The sequence below is a fragment of the Malaclemys terrapin genome, chromosome 9 (genome assembly GCF_027887155.1).
Source record: "Malaclemys terrapin pileata isolate rMalTer1 chromosome 9, rMalTer1.hap1, whole genome shotgun sequence".
NCBI classification, from domain to species: domain Eukaryota; kingdom Metazoa; phylum Chordata; order Testudines; family Emydidae; genus Malaclemys; species Malaclemys terrapin.
Window position 1 is genome coordinate 63,401,695 of NC_071513.1, and position 19,659 is coordinate 63,421,353.

Below are 19,659 nucleotides of genomic sequence, written 5' to 3' on the forward strand. Positions count from 1 at the left end.
TCTGAGACCAGAAGCAAACCATTATTATTGATGAACCTTGTTTGTGGAATGAACTTATTCTGGCACCATCTGAATCAGTGTGTAGCAAGTTTTAAGGTAAAGAAATAGACTTTACACTTTATGGAGACTTCCAACAAATATGACAGAACGATAGCTTATTATTTTAGATTTGTATTAATTATAGTATTGGACTCCTGACGCTGTGACAATGGATGCTGCATGAGTAAAAAATAAAACAATTTTTTAGAAAATCCTAGGAAGATCATAGTCTTTAAAAAATGACATTTTTGTTTGTTAATTAGCATGGAGAGTTTGCTGCAGTATTGTTGTCAGGATATAAGTGTTAGTTTGTTTTGTAAATGCTTGTTTTCTGATTTATAATTCTATTGAAAGCCTGCCCAAAGCAGCATCAGAACCCTTTGTTCTGGTAATGAGTAGAGCAGTGTTTTGAGAAATATAGCCATCAAGTCTCATCCACTAACACTGACAATTTTGCCCAGGATCTCATTATTCCCCCTATTTACCGACAGCAACAGCTCCCCCTCTTTATTCATATAATTGAGCTGGTGGTGGTACACAGTAATTCCAAATCTAGTTATTGTTAGAAGCATCTATTACTTCCAAGTGATGTAATAGTCTATTTAACAAGGACACATACAAATTCTCATGCCAACAGTCATGATTCTCAGAGGTGAAGTGTAAAAGTGTGCCAGCATTGTCTGATTCTACCTCCCTGATGCAAAAAGGTTTTTTGTTTTGTGTTTCTCTCTTTTTTTTTAAACTTTTCAAAGGCTGCAATTACTCCCACTGAAAGGTACTTTATTACAAGTCAGCAGGAAACTGATTGACAAGTTATTGCTCTTTGAACAGTTTTGTTGATTGCCTTACATGAAAAAAATGTTTCTACATATAGACACAATTCCAAACAAATGTTAATATTAGAGTAAGGATTGGATGTTTCAGGGCAATTTCTTAATGAGGATCTAAAATAATTTCATTTACGTTAGGGGGCCCATCACCGTGGTATTTAGATTCAAATCGATTGTAGACAGAGTACAACAGTCAGAAAAAAAATCCCTCTCTATCATCCCAATTTATAAAGATAACTCCCTCAGGAACGATCCATAGTCAAACAAATACTTAGTCAAAAATGTGCACTGATCCATGCACAAACGACTTCAGGTTCTGTCATACCACTAGAAGGAGCAAAGAAACATCAGCAAAAGCATCTCATCTATTTTCAGCTCCGGACATAGTTGTCTCAAAAAATAGTAAGGTCCAAGCCACACAGGGCTTAAAAGATTAAAACCAAGATCTTGAATTGTGCTCAGTAACTGATGGGAAGTTAGTGCAGGTGTGGTGCACAGGTGTGCTGACATCAGCCCACAACATTAGGTAAGCAAATTGCCACATTCTGCATTAAAGAGCATTGCTTTAGTCCAAGATGAATGGCTCTTAACATGACCTGAAAAAGAGCTCTGGAAAGCTTGTCTCTCTCACCAACAAAAGTTGGTCCAATAACAGGTATTACCTCACCCACCTTGTCTCGCTAATATTCATCTCAGCAAGGAAAAGCCACATCCTTCTCAGGTAACAGAGCAGTTGAGTGTCCAAAAATAGGAGGCTATTACCAACAATCAGCAGCCCCTTCTGTATCAAAGGTAGCTGTACATTTCAGTCTGAACAATCCTACGCAATTCCATGCCATTATAGATCTAATAAAATCAATTTGTCCACCACCATTTTCCATCACCAGAAGAATGCTTCCCAAATAACCAGAAAGATTAAAAACTGGACTGATAAAGATCTTGAAAGTCAGCAAAATCCAGATTTAATTTCTCAGCATCTTATCCTCAATAAGCAGGGACCATCTCAATTGCTTTCACTCTATATAACAAAAACCCAAGGAAATTCAAAGACATGTATGTGGTGAGAAAAAAAATTTCCATCGGTTTTTATTTTCAAAACCCTTTTTAAGACTCTTATAGCTTGAAAACTCGGGTTCAGGTTTCTGTAGGACATGTTCAGTTTTGTCTCTAGATTAATCTACTCTGGAACGTACCTTATAGGAAATTCAGTGTATGCCAGCTATAAAGGACCAAATGGTAACAGAATCAAACAATATTCTGGGGGGTTGGGGAAGAAAGTTAACTTAATTCTGGAATGTAACACTACAACATCCCTTTAGACTGTTGTGTTTGCTTCATGGCCAACTTTTTTATGAAGAGTGCAATTTTATAGCAACCTTAATTAGCAGGATAGCCTAGTCAAGACACAGAATTCTGGGCTCTGTTTCTAGCTCTGCCGTAGACTTCTTATGCAACTTGTAGGAAAGTTACTATGGGCTTGTCTACATAGCAGAGGGACGTGGGTGTGTCACCAGAAGGGTCTACATGGAGCAGTCAGAGCACAACACATTTGTGCACTCTACAATTCACATCCCATAGTCCACACTGCGCTACCACATAGACAAGCCCTAACTCGGACTGTGCCCCAGTTCCCTAGCCATAAAATGAGGATGATGATAATACTTCCACACCTCAGAGTGGTGTTGTGAAGACATTAATTACTGTGTATGAAGTACTCAAATAAATACTGTTGAGCAACAAATGAAAACTTACAGAAAGATAAAATTAATGTTCATATTTTGGAGTGATCAATAAAATCTGACTTTCCTGTCTAAACAGAAAAATTATTAGGGAGAATGTAAAACAATATACTTTTGTTTCCTATAAGGAGAAGAGTATTAAAGATTTTAAAATGGCTAATTAGTGGCAGCATTAAAACTTTTTAATGAGAATAGTCAGATGACTCAGTATTATACTGTAATAACTCAAAAGGGATTTAAATAAGACTATGGGCATTATGGCATTAATACAATCTAGGATTTTAATCTCTCTCTGAACACAGCAATTAAATTACATTAAAGATTAAGCAACACCTCTGTTAGAGTTCTGGGATAAAGATTTGAGCTATTCATCTACTTTTCATTTTTTATGTGATCTATCCTTCCAAACGCCTCAGAAATTTAATCTCACGCATCTGGTTAATTTACCAAGTAGTGCGTATTAATGTTTCCTAATTAAATCTTAAAATACAATTGCTATCATTAGCAGCATTGAAAAAATAAAAATTGTGTAGCTAGGAAGTGAACCTCTTACTTCAATTAAATAGGAATTCTGATGGTCAGAATGCAACTTACCATGTGTGTGGCTCATGAAGTTTTGTAACTACACTGCTACCTTGATATAACGCGACCCAATACAACACGAATTCGGATATAATGCGGTAAAGCAGTGCTCCGGGGGGGCGGGGCTAACGCGGTTTCACCTATAACGCGGTAAGATATTTTGGCTCCCGAGGACAGCGTTGTATCGAGATAGAGGTGTATTTTCTTACCTCAAAATCAATCAGTTGTAAGTCAGCTACTAGGGTGCTAAGAAGACCACTGTTGTAAAGTTCTTGAGCAAGCTGTGCCACAGCTTCTGTTTGTGGCTCTTTTTCATTTGTGCCATATAATATTTCCTTCATGGCAACCAGATTTTTCGAAACCTCTTCAGTGGCCTGAAGAAACAAAATAAAGAGTAGATACAGTGACTTTCAAAGCTAAAAGAATTCTGCTCGTCTTTGTAAACCACACAGCGTTTTGTTCTGATCAACTGCAAACTTTCATTAAAAAAAACAAATCACATCGCCACCTGTCCAACATCCTGATGGGTGGGTGGGTGGGTGGGTGGGTGTGTGTGTGTGTGTGTGTGTATAATCTGACACAGAGGCAAGATGCAAAAGACTCAGTTGACAATACAGTAATTATGTTATCTACAATGAAAACATCTTCCCTTTCCTCATCCTCTCAACCTTTCACTTACAGAAACCATTTCAGTAATAATATTGAGAAGATAAGGAAGAGCAAAATTGTTCCCAATCTGTAAAATGGATTTGTACATGTGATTAATCCAGAAAACGTTACCTGGAAACATTCCCATCACTAATAAATTGCTCAGGTAGATAAATTGCTCAGGTAAATACATTTCTATAAACTGTGTGCCTATCGAGTCTCCTTTATGCTGTTAGGCTTCCATTCCAGTCAATAGGAAAAGAACATGTCCATTTCTGTTGATGAGAGTCTGAAGAAGCAGAGTGCTTTCCTTCCAGCAGATTTCTTGCACTAGCAAATCTCATCACCAATATTCAGGGCAGTCCTCAAGTAACAGAGATGTCTTAAACTGCTGGGACACATGTCAGCTTGTGTCTTTGCAGTACAGCATGCCAGATTGCATCTCTGAGGTCTACAAGGATAGCTTTGAACCGTTTTCAAACTTAGCAAAGGTAGGGTAGGCAGGTTACCGTCTGTTCTCCAGTGGGTTCTACAGTCACTCAAGTGATGGAAGGACCTGACCAAAATGCATCAGGTATTGTTCAAGAGGGGGTCTTGACCCCAATCCCTAGGAGTTGCTTTTCTCATCTCATGGATGAAGGGTCTTTTGTATGTGTATCCACTGACACCATTACTGTTAAAGGTTCTCAACAAGATCAAACAAGAATTGGCCAGAGTACTACTGATTGCACCAACATGGCCAGGACGAGTTTGGTATCCTATCTAATCGGATTCTCTTCTCGCCCTCTGTGACGTCTTCTGATCAGTCCTCTTTTACTGATTCAAGATGCCAGTAGAATATGTCACCCCAACCTACATATTCTCAGGCTCCAAGCATGGTTCCTCAACAGTTGTCAGGACTAGAGATATCTTGTTTGTCAGAGGTACAACACGTTTTATGAAACAGTAGAAAAGAATCTACAAGAAATATCTCCTGAAATGCAAACATTATCATCTTTGGTGTAGCAGTTACCAGATTTTGCTGACTCACTCTCCTCTTCCTATGGTATTGGGTTACCTATTGGAATTGAAAACATTGGGTCTTTCTACGAATTTCATTAGGGTTCACTTAGTGGCAATAACAGCTCTTCACACCCGTATGAGGTTTTTCCACTCTTCTCTCGCCCAACTATGGCAAGATTCCTAAGAGGTTTGTCAAATCACTTCCCATAGATCAGAGACCCTACTCCTAGCTGGGACCTGAACCTAGTCCTTAATTGCCTTATGAAACTTCCTTTTGAGCCACTAGCTACATGGTCTTTAATAGATTTATCAATGAAGATAGCCTTCTGGATAGGCATCACTTCTACCCAAAGGGTTGGAGAACTGGAAGCTAGAAGTGGAGAATTGGGGGCTTTAATGTCAGACCCCTGCATTTGTAGTATTCACCACAGAGTAAGTGTCGCTGTGGGCCTATCCAAGATTTTTAGCTAAGGTGTCCCCAGAATTTCATGTTCTTTTCTTTGCCCACCCCCCAAAAAAACCAACATTGGACTAGTCAAGAAGCCATGTTCTATTCCCTAGATGTCAAGAGGGCATTAGCCTTTTGCCTAGATAGGAACAACCCATTTAGAAGCTCTCCTAGACTATTTGTATCCATTGCAGACAGAAACAAGGGTTCAGTAATTTTGAAACAAAAGGTTATAGGGCATGTCCAGTTGTATTTAGATAGATTACAACAGAACTTGGGGTTTGAGAGTAATAGCATTCTACAATAGCACTGTCTGCATCTATAACCTTACTTAAGGGAATATCAATTACAGACATCTGTAGAGTGCCAATTCGGTCCTCTGTTCATGCTTTTGCTAGTTATGTGTTGGTAGCTGTGGCAAGATCAGATGCTGCTGCAGGCAATGCAGTTCTCTCTTCTGAACACTGCTCTGCTGAACACTGCTCTGAACCTTCCACCTCCTTAGGTGGGTACTGCTCGGGAGTCACCCGATATGAAGCACCCACAGTGACACTACTCAAAGGAGCAGTTACTTACCTCTGCAGTAACTGGACTTCTTTGATATTCATGTCTCTGTGGGTGCTCCACTACCTGCTCTCCTTCTGCTCTGCTTCAGTGTCTCCCTTGTGGGACTTTGCGGTGGAGGAGCTGAGGCCAGTTCACCTGCGCAGCCCTATACAGCCTTGGTGCGGTGCACAAAGATGTGTGGGGACATGTGCAGGCCAAACAGACGCTGCTACCAAAAATCTCTGATCAAAAGTGCAGGGTGCTGACGCACCTGAAGTAGAGCATGCACAGGGGGACACACATTGAACTCCAGTTACTGCACAAGATGAGTTACCTCTTCATCAATGTACTACAATGTACTTCTCGGTGTTCTAAGGAGAGCCTTTCCCTAGGTTATGGTATACTTAATGATGATCTTAAGTCAGTCAGACCAACAAATTCTAGACCTTGCTGCTCACCAATCAGAGAGAAAACATGATTGCATTTGCTTGCAGACTGGAGCTGTTTGTTTTAGGGAGTGAGGGAAAATTAGGGACAGTCTTACAGACAGCTTTTGTATCACCAGAATTATATCTATAGAGAAACAGACATATTTAAAGCAGTACAACTCTCTAGTAAACTGATTTTTTCAGACAAAGGAAATGCAGGTCTAATCTACCTAGATTTCAGTAAGGCATCTGATAGAGTTCCACATGGGAAATTATTAGTTAAATTGGAGAAGATGGGGATTAATATGAGAACTGAAAGGTAGATAAACTGGTTAGAGAGGAGACGACAACGGGTCATACTGAGAGGTGAACTGTAGGCTGGAGGGCGGTTACCAGTGGAGTTCCTGAGGATCAGTCTTGGGACCAATCTTATTAAACGTTTTTATTACTGAACTTGGCACAAAATTTGGGAGTGTGCTAATAAAATTTGCGGATGACACAAAGTTGGGAGGTATTGCCAATACGGAGGAGGACCAAACTATCATACAAGATGATCTGCACGACCTTGTAAACTGGAGTAATAGAAATGGAATGAAATTTGATAGTCCCTACCCTGCATGACCCTCCTATTTTCACTAACAACAAGAATTTCTGCTATAAGCTGGGGACACATCAGTGACAGTAGATGAGAAAGACCTGGGTACATTGGTGTTAATCATAGGATGACCGAGCTGCCATGTGATGTGGCTGTGAAAAAGGCTAATGCAGTCCCAGGATGCATCAGGGGAGGTATTTCCAGTAGAGACCGAAAAGTGTTAGTACCACTATACAAGGCACTGGTGAGACCTCATCTAGAATACAGTGGGAAGTTCTGGTCTCCCATGTTTAAGAAAGATGAATTCAAACCGGAACAGGTGCAGAGAAGGGCTACTAGGAAAAAACCTACCTTATGGCAGGTGACTCAGAGTTTGGCCTGTTCAGCCTAACTAAAAGAAGGCTGAGGGGAGATATGATTGCTCTCTATAAATACATATTTATTTAGACATCTGAGGTCTAAAATTGGCCTCCACCCTCTATTCTTTTTGAGTGAATAGAATCCCCTTCCCCTGTGCTGTACAGGAACTGGTTCTATTTCTCCTATTGATCATGAAAGGGGTCCCTGAAAAGGGACGGGGAGGGAGAATGGGTAGAAGGGACAGATTTGAAATGGACAGCATAACCAGATGTTATGGCTTCCCAAACCTATTTGTCCAATGTTATGTTCTTCCATGCAGCCTAAAAATAAGAGAGGTGGCATCTAAAAGGACGAAGGGGGGTAAGGTGTTGCAGCTGTAAAACCTTATTGATTGGATGACTGAAACTCTTTACCCAGACATCAAAACTGTGGCTTGGAGGACACAGATAGCTGAGAAGATGTAGATGCAGCTGAAGTATTTTGAGTATTTTGTGCCATTTATGATGGGGTTCCTATGTAAATCTATCTGCCTGCTGCAGACACAAACATTTAGCCTAGTCTATCACAAGCCCTAGACACAGCAACTCAAGTTTGATACAGCTTGCTCAGGGTCATATCAGTATGCACTACTGGTGTTTGTGACAAATTATCAAAACAGAAACTGAACACTGGGACTGACTAAAGTCTGGATAAAGGATACTAAAGGATCCCTGAACAGAACCTGTCACGCGGTCTGGAGTGGCTCATTACTATGAGTGCCTATCGCAGGGCTGTCAGGAAAAAAGAGTAGAAACCACAAACTGATGGTATGTTCTGTAATTAAATTTCACCAAGCCAGTATCCAATGTGAACTCCTGGATCACTATACCAGTCTTACCACGGAGCCACAGACAGTCCTACAGTCCTTTTTGCCACCCAGACTGTCCTAACTATAAAGGGAGGGGTAACAGCCCTCCTGTGTACAATACTATAAAATCCCTACTGGCCAGAGACACCAAAATCCTTTTACCTGTAAAGGGTTAAGCAGCTCAGGTAACCTGGCTGACACCTGACCCAAAGGACCAATAAGGGGACAAGATACTTTCAAATCTTGGTGGGAAGAAGGGTTTTTTTGGTGCTCTTTGTTTTGGGGGTTGTTCGCTCTTGGGACTAAGAGGGACCAGACATTAATCCATGCTCTCCAAATCTTTCTGAACAAGTCTCTCATATTTCAAACCTGTAAGTAAAAGCCAGGCAAGGCATGTTAGTTTTATCTTTGTTTTCTCAAATTGTAAATGTTCCTTTTGCTAGAGGGTTTACCTGTTTGCTGTAACTTTGAACCTAAGGCTAGAGGGGGTTCCTCTGGCCTCTTTATATCTGATTACCCTGTAAAGTTATTTTCCATCCTGATTTTACAGAGATGATTTTTACCTTTCTTTCTTTAATTAAAAACCTTCTTTTTAAAAACCTGATTGATTTTTCCTTGTTTTAAGATCCAAGAGGGTTGGATCTGGACTCATCAGGAATTGGTGAGGAAAAGGAGGGGGATTGGGTAATTTCTCCTTGTTTTAAGATCCAAGGGTTTGGCTTGGTGTTCACCAGGAAATTGGTGGAGAAGTCTCTCAAGGCTACCCAGGGAACAGTTATAGTACTTGGGAGGGAGAAACAAAGTTTCCCAAATGACTCATAAATAATTTGGGTGGTGGCAGCAAAACCAGATCTAAGATGGTAGTTAAGCTTAGAGCTTCTCATGCAGGTCCCCACATCTGTACCCTAGAGTTTAGAGTGGGGAAGGAACCTTGACACAGACAAACTGAACTTTGTGATAAAAGGTTATTAAAACAAAAAAATCACACCACATCAGGTTTCTCCCAAGGGACTAGTCACTTATCCCAGATCTTACACCAAAGACAATGCTGGCAACCAAATCTATAATAAACTAACTTAAGATTTATTAGCAAAGAAAAGAGTTAATGAGAGGTTAAAGCAGGTAAAATATAACAGATAAATCATAGTTTGTAACTTCATATGATGGCAGAGATGTAAAACTGCCAGTTTCCCAAAGTCTTTCTGGGTCACCCAGAATAATCTGGGAATCTCCATCTTCTCGTTCACATATTCTGCCCTACTGGAATCCAAACAGTCCAGATATAAAGGATCTTTCTTTGAATCCATATTTACAGTATCTTTACACAGAAAGCAAACTGACAGTCTCTCTGCCCACATGGGCTTTTCCTTTGATGAGTGTGGAATGCACTTTGAGTCTTTGACCTCAGGTCCCCACCACAATGCCCATTTTCTTTGGAATTTGCACCTTTTCCGATAAAGGCCTTCATTAGCATTCCCAAGGCTTCTTTGATGTCTGATGAGTTATTTAGTTACAGGGGTATTTACAATGTAAATGTTAGCTATTACATTATGACAAGAACAGAGAAGTGAAAACAATGCAAAGAATGTTCCATTAGTTTTCATTAAGTTTAAACACCCAAACTTTTTGCACTGGCGACCCATTTCACAAAGCAAGCCTCTGAGTTCAATTCCCCTCCCGACACCCAGTTTGAAACCCCCTGCCCAATACCATACTCATACATGTAACCATTACTTTGATCTACACAAGCGAATTGACCTGAATATACTTTAGCATGACCTGGTCAGCCAGCGTCACAGAAGCTACAACCAATAAAATTGTGTCAATTAGAATCATTAGATATCTCCTGTAGATAGCTTCTTCACTGACAGTGAACAGAAAATAATTAGCTGGAATGTTCTGGGATGCCTGAGGCTGGTGCATGCTTAGTGAGACAGCCTTCGACTCAAGGTACAGATGCCACAAAAACATTGAGATTAATAACGTTTTTCACTACACTCAGAGACATAATGGACCCTCCTGCTTCCCAGGCACAAGACCTCTGAAGATGGTAGTTGCAGAGAGGATTTGTTTTCATTCATCATTATCTTTCCAGGGTATGCTTGCTCTCCAGAGTAGTGAGAGTCTCTTTACACAAATCGTTAGTGGCTACAATAAAAACAGAGTAGCCTACAAGGCTTTACATGACATTCTAAGACCAACCAGTTTGACATTTAAAAAACGAGGTGGAGAAGGTTTTGTGGGTTTTGTTCCTTCTGAAAAACAGAACAAAGGGTTTCAGAATTAAATTATTTTTAAAAATATTAAACCTGATGATTTAGGCTACATTTTAATTAGAAAAATCTAAATCCTGAGGAAAAACTGCCTATTATGGAATATATGGAAATATACCTCTCTCATAGAACTGGAAGGGACCCCGAAAGGTCATAGAGTCCAGCCCCCTGCTTCACTAGCAGGACCAAGTACTGATTCTGCCCCAGATCCCTAAGTGGCCCCCTCAAGGATTGAACTCACAATCCTGGGTTTAGCAGGCCAATGCTCAAACCACTGAGCTATCCTTTGAGCCACATAACTAAATACAAACACAACAACATGATTTTATAAAAGCTCACTGCCCTACTTACAAGTAGGAGGGATATTTTGTAGGACAATTACTGTTTTAAGCATGTTGAACTAGCATTAGCTTGCTGACAAATTACTAAAAAATGAACATTGTACAAAACCAGTTACAATCTAATTATTTGTACACACGGTTTGCCCGTAGGGTCTTCAACAAGCACAATGCTTCATAAGCACACCAATGCATAATGATTACCTGATCTGGGCCAATGATGTTCATGTACACTCCAGGTTTAATTACACTTGTATGATTGGTAGTACATGAAATAATAAAATAATACATTAATATAAAGGGGGGAATTATTGCTTTCAGAACACTATTTATCTAATAAGCAGTCTGTTAAGAGGGTTCCTTTTCGTGGCCTATAAAGCTGTAGAGAAGCCTAAAAGTCAGCAAAACCAATGTACAATTAAAGAGAAAGACAATCTAGTTTTGAAATAGGCAAAAAGCAGGGACTCCTGTGAACCATAAGGTCTCCATATTGGTTTTAGCTCTTCAGTTAGCTCTTTTATACTGCCTCAGATTCCCTTTGATTCTTGTTCCAAATCCCAGCTGTCTCCCTATTGATAAAAATTTCACAGTATTTGCAATGTGACCTTAGTATGGCAACAAGAAATATAGACTGGACATTAACTCTACAGGTGACAACTGAATATTCCAAATAAATATAGCACACAATAAACAATACACAACCATTTTATTCCTTTACATTGAAGGGGATGTAATTTTAGGGGGAAGAAAGTGGAAAAAAATTTCAAGCCCCCTACTGAGACTAGATTGCTGTTAGAAAATAAGGCTGGGCACACCAGGCCCAATGACAGGAAGATAGGAGAGAGCTGTTGCATCTCCCACTCAACTCAGAGGGTAGGTCTATACTTACCTCCCGGTCTGGCGGTAAGCAATCGATCTTCTGGAATTGATTTATCGCGTCTTGTCTAGACGTGATAAATTGATCCCGGAAGTGCTCGCCGTCGACGCTGGTACTCCTGCTTGGCGAGAGGAGTACGCGGCATCGACGGGGGAGCCTGCCTGCCGCATCTGGACCCGCGGTAAGTTCGAACTAAGGTACTTCGACTTCAGCTATGTTATTCACGTAGCTGAAGTTGCGTATCTTAGTTCGAAGTGGGGGGTTGGTGTGGATCAGGTCTAAATTGTGGAATGGGATAAGTACATTTCTTATAGTCCTTTAAACATGCAGAAATGTCTTCAGGAAAAATCCCGCTCAGTGGGGATTTCATTTTTTTTTTGAGGGGTGAATGTACAATGGCAGGAAGGAGGGAGAGAAGCTGCGCTAGCTATCAAGAGGAGGGTATTGACAGTTTCTCCTGAGACCACTGCTGGCACAGCCACTGAAGCCAAGTCCACGTATCAGAAAGGAGTAACCAACAATGAAGATTCAAACAGTGCCTGTCCTCCTTAAGGGTGATTTAGGGATAAGGGTGAAAAGGAAAAAGAGATACCAACAGCTTTGGGTGACCAAGGGCTAGTGGGTGCCATTTTGGGCAAGACTGCCGGTGATAAGAATGACTGGGGCTCTCATTTTTTTCCTCCTCCTTTGGGAAAAAACGTGAGAGGACCTTCCTAGCAATCAGGTATACTTGAAGGCTCTCTTGCAAGGAAGAGGACTAGAGATTTAAGCTATTACACACTACAAGAAAGAAGCTTGTGTTTCCACCAAACATTTAATACCTTTTAAAAAGCCTATGGAATTCTTGACAAGCCACTCTGATGTTAATATACACAAGTGAATAACTTCCCAAATAGGCCTTTCCATGACTTAAAATAGTTTTCCACGCTCTCAGAGCTTGCAGAAACCTTTTGAATAAGCCTCATTCGAAGTCTTTAGGAGAAGCTGTTTTTGAGATAAGACATGGCCAAAAAAACAAACAAAACCCCCCCAAAAAACCCTAAAAACAAACCTTAGAATTTTCAAAACATGTTAAATATCTAAGCGAAGGACCAATACATTGTCTTTGCACATCTATGCTATAAAATCATCACAAATGCTAACGAGCTGTAGCTGTGGATCTGCATTTACTACTGGTTCTCTCAAAAGAACGCGTTCTACACAGCAGCATCCAACTGGTAGAAAATACTGAGGTTACTTAATATTTTATTTTAGGTTCTTAATATTATAGTATTATAAATGCGTGCTTTGGAAATATTACTAAAATGTATGCATTTCTGCACAATATCCAATTACTACCACCAATCTGGATCAGCATTATTAATCTATATTTTAAGGTAAAAATTACACCAATTTTTCAGTAAAGACCCATTTGTAAAGGCAACATTAAAGAACCTGATTCCCTTAGTGTAGGTGCATACTCTCTAACTTATTACTTAAAACAATTTGTATAACGAACTTCTCCCTCTTACCAACAGCTCCATGAAACATACAAGGCAGAGAACCAATTAAGTAGTTAATCTTTAATTTTCCTTCAGCTGTGAACAGACTTTATACATCTGCATTACACAGTGATTCAGTGGAAAGTAAGAAGTTAGCTCACTGAATGAAATTACAATAAAAGCTTTATTTATGACTTGTAGTCAATTATATTTCACTCTGAAAATCAGAATACAATACAACAGCATCCTACATTGTACATATATACAGTACAGGCCATTTTAAGGAGTCATTAGCTGAAGAAGGGAAGGTTTTGATTTTAAGGTCTTCGATAGGAAGTTACATTCCCCCTCCCTCTTCTGTGATACGGACTACATATGCAGTGTAGTAGCGGTGTTGGTCCCAGGATATTGGAGACACAAGGTGGGTGGGGTAATATCTTTTATTGGACCAACTTCGGTTGGTGGGGGAAACAAGCTTTCGAACTCAATCAGAAGAGCTCTATGTAAGATCGAAAGCTTGTCTCTCTCACCAATAGAAGTTGGTCCAATAAAATATATTACCTCTTAATCAACAAGCTAGACAAACCGTTCCCAAATGACGAGTCAAGGCAAGCGGGAGGGCCAAGACTGGAGCCATAGAGTAGATTGATACAAAGTCAGAAGTAGGGAAGAGCAAGTCTAACAAGTTTATTGCATGAATAAATATTTACCTTCACAACAGCAATCATGTGTGCCACAAACCAAATAAATTGGCAGTATAAAAATAAATGCTGAGGCAAACCAAAGAGGAGGAATAGATGAAAATAAAATACAAATTAATGTTCTAGTTCAGAGTTAAGTCCAATTTATATTAGAGGAACTGTTTGAACATGGAACCAAACATATGGAAAAAGTTCTCTCCTCATCCAAACAGTAACGGAAGTAAAATCCTTTATCTACTGTTCTGAACATACATGGACAAGGGGAAACTATTAATAGCACATTGTGATGTACAAGGATTAGTCTAAATTTTAAAGTCATGAGTTAACAATTTTCTATCTTCTGAAGAGACTCTTTCCTCCCCGCCCTTCTCACCCCCTCCAATAACTATCAACATCAGCAAGCTGCTGCCTCTGACTGAAAGAAGTTTGTGGATTGCATTTCAGCAGAGTGGCACAAGCACATGAAATCAGAGTAGACGAAAACCAAATAAAGTGTCAAGACAGATAGTGTCAGCTTCCTTTTCAAAAGATTTAGTGTCCAATTAGCTAATTTTCAGTCTTCTAGTATGTACTGCAAATCTATAAAACATTCAGAAATAAACTATGGAGACATAAATTGTGTAACCTTAAAAAAAAACCATTGAACTCTGAGCTGTAATGAAACAGATTTTGTTCAGGTACTAGGGAGACTACTCTTGTATAACTGAAAAAGATGTGCCATAATCTCTAACATCTCATGTATTTGTATCTCACAAAATGTCTTCCATGCTGATCATGTAGCACGTGCTTTGTGTGAATGTGTGCATACACTGTCCAGCATCTTATAATCTGTCTCTTTCCATCTTCTGAGAGTGAAAGAAAGGCAAAGTGCGTAATAGAGATAAATCACCTTCCTAATGGAATGTCAGGGTTATCTTTTAAAGTTGAAAAAACTTCTATTCAAATTTTCTCTTTACAATTCTACATTCCAAGAGCAACAATTTATTAAATGGTGTATCAGAATAGTAACAGGATTATATGATGTCATAGTAACAGTAATATGATTTTCTGCTACTGCTCCATGGGAAATATTATAAGCTACATATCAAATACAAAAACTATGCTAATACAGTACTATATGCTAATACAGTACTATATCAGAAATGTTCAAACTTGTGTGTTTGGAGTCTCAGCCATAAGAGTTGAAGAGAATAAGTGCATTTACAGTGGAATTCCTTTGTACTGCAAAAACTTTTCTTCCACAAATTTTCCCTATAAGCATAGGTTCATTTTAACCAGAACTGAAATTTTCATACTGCAATTCATTAAAAAGGCAGGGCTACCCTTTGTCTTCACAATAAACCAGTTCTATTATACTGCACTGTGTAATCTTTAGATAACATTTTAAATTACACATGGCCAAGTGTAGGCAAAATATGAAATTGCATGTACTTAATTTTAAGAAAGGTAAACAAGCGCAGAAAAAGCAAGTATTTAAAAACAAACAAAAATTCACTTATCCTGGAGGGATAAGGATATCCTTTACATCACAAATAATCAACACTAATACAATGGACACACTGCTCAACCTGTGTTCATTATGGCTATTTGGCAGATTATTTATGCAGGTCCCTAAAAGGAGCAAGAAGAGTAAAAAGTGGAGCAAAAGAAAAGATAAACACAGAGAAAGAGGGTAAAAATAGTACTAGCTTGGAAATCTGGAAGAGATGTGATTTTGCTACCCCTTTGGTAGCATAGAATTAGGAACTATGATATGGTGAACTACCTTCCAGAAATAACTAAGGGGGAAAAAATAAGCCTTTTTCCCCCCCTCTTGAGAGGTCAATCTTCCATGATACGTGTTGAGATAACCAGCTTCCATTCATCTTGAGGTAGGGGTGTTGATCTTTTAAAAGGGTAATTGGAAGATTATGTTGCAGAGAGGATGAAAACTAGTGTCTAGGTCTTACAAATTAAGATGAATAAATATCAAGATGTAGATGTCCACAAACACTTTTTTCAATACAGGCTGAAATCGGCCAACACAAAAAAGAAGCATATTGTCCATATGTAGGTCTAGGTCAAAAGTTTTCCATCAAAACTGGTCTTCTATGGAAAACAGGGTTTCAACCAAATGATTTTTTTTCTACAAAAAGTAACTGCTTTCTGCAAAAAAATTCAATTTTTCAATGAAAACCAAAATATTTCCATTTGGAAATGCTGCTGTAGTGCTTTATGTCCCCAGTTCTCCTCTATAAGCATGATTCCCTAGCCAGACTACATCTCTTATGATGCATCATTGGAGTCCCTGGCAATGGTACACTGCCTTCGCTTCTCCAGGATGGCAGAGGAAACAGCTCTACAACTGTTTCCTTTTTGGGGATACAATTATTTGGGCAGTATAATCTAACAAATCCACAGGGACCTGACTCCTTAGATTTTCAAATGTCTTGTTTTCAAACCAAGCATGATTAGTCTCAGATTCAGAGGCGAGAGAGTGGGCTTTCAAGATCATTAGCCTATATGTTTGTCCCAGGTGGGCCCACAGGATAAAGCTAACCTATTCTGAAAAGTCTCTTGGTGAATGCTCTTGTCCCAGACATTTCAGACAGTAAATGTGCATTCATCAACTTTTTTCCACTGGACAGGAGGCATAATGTTTGAATACATATGGCATCTACAAGAAATCAACCAAACGGTGATGTTTGGGTTGTGCAACAAAATACCTACATGTTTATATGAGTCACCTATGTAACTTTAAAGTGTGCCCTCCACAGTTTCCTCCTACTGTTTGTTACCGGCCTTGTCTTACTTCATGAGGCAATTTCAGTTGTGATCCACCATGTTTCAGATCCATAAGTTAAACTATGATGATACTCAGTTAAACTACACAGTTACACTAAGCATATTGCCAATAAAATATTTTTGTTAAAAATAGACTAAATCATTAAAAAATTAAGCTAAAACTGCCAACAGGGAAAAGGCATAGTAATGAGAGAATAAGGAAAGGAATTAAGTGTGCTTATGACCTTGAGCCCTTTATATCCTCACTTTGAATATTTAGAAGTGAGTGAGTGACCCCAAGAACTACAGCAATACGTTGCAGGAGAAAAGTGTGTCTTGGTGTCACTGAGTCCAGAGAGGGAATTTTGCAGAGGGAGGACAATTATCTGTTTAGTATAATGTGGGTTTGAAAGCCAGTATTTTATATCCTGAAAAACATACAAAATTTAAAATAATCTGAGTGAATGAATGCCCCTTTGATTTGTATCCACAGATAACACCTACAGCTTATTTTTCAATTTTTTTTTTCAAATTCAGTGTACTACACATTCTATAATCAGGGATACAGTGTGTATGCATCAAGGCTTTGATTCTGTGAGCATTTAAGGAAGCATATATATAACTTTAAACATAAATATCTTTACACATCAGTCCCACTGAAGAGGCCCCAAGTTTCGAGTTTCACATCCAAACAATTTGTTGTTTCTACCTGAAAATGTTTATACTCTGGTTATAGAAAGTTTAAATAAACTCATAGTACTAGTGACTGAGGTAAACTGTAATCACATTATTTTCTTTAGGTTACCATTGAGAAATTAATGTACATCCATTATATGAGTTTAAAGGCTATGAATCATTCTAATGAAAGATCAGTCAGCATCTAACTCTACTATGTGTTTGAGGGACTTCCACTACCCAGAATACTATTTGTACACAGAACAAATTTACCTTTTTTTTTTTTTAATTAAAAGATCTGGAATTTGAAAGTATGGATGCTCTGAGCAAATATATTCTGAGATCTCTTAATCAACAAAAAATATCCAACCACTACATCCTCTGTGTAAAAATTTCCAGATTTACTTCACACTTCCCATCAAGAATGCGCCACAATATCCTGTATTAGCCACGATAACAAAATGTGTATTTTGATGTACAGAGCAGTAAAAACTGCATGCTGATTTACACCTTTGTTTGCAAGCTGGCTTGCAGAACATTTTAAATGTCATCTTGGCTTTGGGATTTGTGAGTTTTACCGTTTTTAAATGCTGGTTCCCCCTGCAGAATATTACCCACTCACTTACTGCCTCTTTCAAGTTAAGGTCTTTGCAGATGAACTTCTTGCACCAGCATTATATAGGGAAGGCCAAATGGTTCTTGTACCTTCCTTGAGAGTATTTCCTTAAGCAGTTATATTTAGGTGGCTGATGGCTTATCCATATTTTCCCAGGTAGCCTTGTCCTTCGGCAGTTGTTTTGGAAAAAAGAAAATTCTCAAACCATGCAGGCTGAACACTAATTAGGAAAACACACTAATCCTTCTCTTACACTATGATGAAATTTTTAATTAACACTTCATTCCATCCACTATTGAACTGTATGTGCCTCCTATGCTATTCATCTCACCAAGAGACCTGCAGATACTTTTTACCATTGTTTATTATTAACTTATTGCCACTGAAGTAGCACCCCAAAGGCTCCAAAAATAAGGATTAGAAACCCACTGTGTTTGGTGTTGTACAAACACATGGTTCCTGCATCAAAATGTTCACAATATAATCTGTAACAAGATGTAATAAGAGAAACAGGGAAAGAGGACAAGAGTAATGATAAAGATCAGGTCACTACATGGGTCAGAGTTATTACATAACCTGATCAGTCCTGGCAGTTCTAAATCATAAACTTTATTTGAAACAAATAAAATACACTACTGCAGATTGATGCACAACATAACCATTACTTGTTGGCTGGTTTCTTGTAGGAGACATGGCTCTTAGGGAGGATCTTCCACAGGAGTCATTTAATAAAGAAGATGCAATGAAACTTGTCTTATGTGATAAGTTCAAAGAACTGACAACAACTGGTTGCTTAATGAAGGTAATATTATAAAATTTATAAAATTGTAGAATTGCATTTCATATGGGGGGTACTTTGGAACAGTTTCTTAACACAGAAGGTTGCCTAACAAAGATTCTCATGTAGAGGTATTGGTGTACTTCTAGACTAAACATTCACTACTTCAAATGAAGTTTTCTTTAATATCCAGGCCATTATTATTTGTATTCTGGTACTATATGCGTATTCCTCGAGTGGCTTCAGGGTAATGGTCTTTGCTCAATGTCCGCGGGCGTTAGGTCACCAATATGGAATTTTCCCCTTATGTGCAAGGGTTGCTATTGATAGTCAACAGCTGTATATCTTTTTTCCATTAAAATTAGATCCATAGAGAATTAATTCCTTCTAAGTTGTTTGCTTACAGAGAAGTTAATTCTAAACATATCAGTGGCCAAAGGCAGAAGAATCCAAGGTCAACAAAGATCAAAGCACCAGTTTAACAAAATATACAACTTTTCTTCATCTTTAGTGTGTGAAGGGAAATCAAAATATTTCTATTTAGTTCACATATGTTAATTTATAAATCCTGTAAATTCTGTTTTCCCTCCCAAAATTAAAGTTTAATATTTCACTAGCAAAAGATTAAACCCCATAAAAAGTATCATAAATATACCTTTTCTGCCTTTTTGTCAGAGATATCTTGCTTTTCTAAAACTGCCATACTCTCCTTCAGATTCTTCACTATGTCTGCAGGAGACTTGTGGGACTTGCCAAAGGGGAATGGCATTATTGCAAGCTATACTGGTCTTCTTCTGCAGCTCTTACTTCACCTGGAAACAGAAAATAAAAGAATATCAAAGGTGGAAATAGTGGGTCAACAGTGATAGCATATACGAAGAGCTAGAAAGCATTATAAAGGCATCAGTATAGTATGCAGTCTAATTCAGTTAAACTAGAACACAAAACCATCTCTAAATTGTACATTATTTGAGTTCCTAATTTTCTAGAACACGGAACAAAGAATCCAAGAAATCAAACCGAAATCATTATCTAGCTTTTCAGACAGATATTAAAAATTATACCCAGGATCACGGTACTGTACAAATAGCAC

At 38.6% G+C, this 19,659-nt stretch overlaps 1 protein-coding gene across 3 annotated transcripts in view; it reads right to left on the bottom strand.

Annotated features, from left to right (window-relative positions):
• CAB39 (calcium binding protein 39) overlaps positions 1-19,659 on the bottom strand; it is a 61,050-nt gene that overhangs the window by 13,790 nt on the left and 27,601 nt on the right. For all 3 annotated transcript variants that reach the window (XM_054039066.1, XM_054039065.1, XM_054039067.1), the window contains 2 exons: positions 19,222-19,378; positions 3,400-3,564 (listed from right to left, as the gene is read on the bottom strand). In XM_054039066.1, the coding sequence (XP_053895041.1) occupies positions 3,400-3,564; positions 19,222-19,335 (279 nt within the window). In that variant the 5' untranslated portion in view covers positions 19,336-19,378. The remainder of the gene's footprint in view (positions 1-3,399; positions 3,565-19,221; positions 19,379-19,659) is intronic.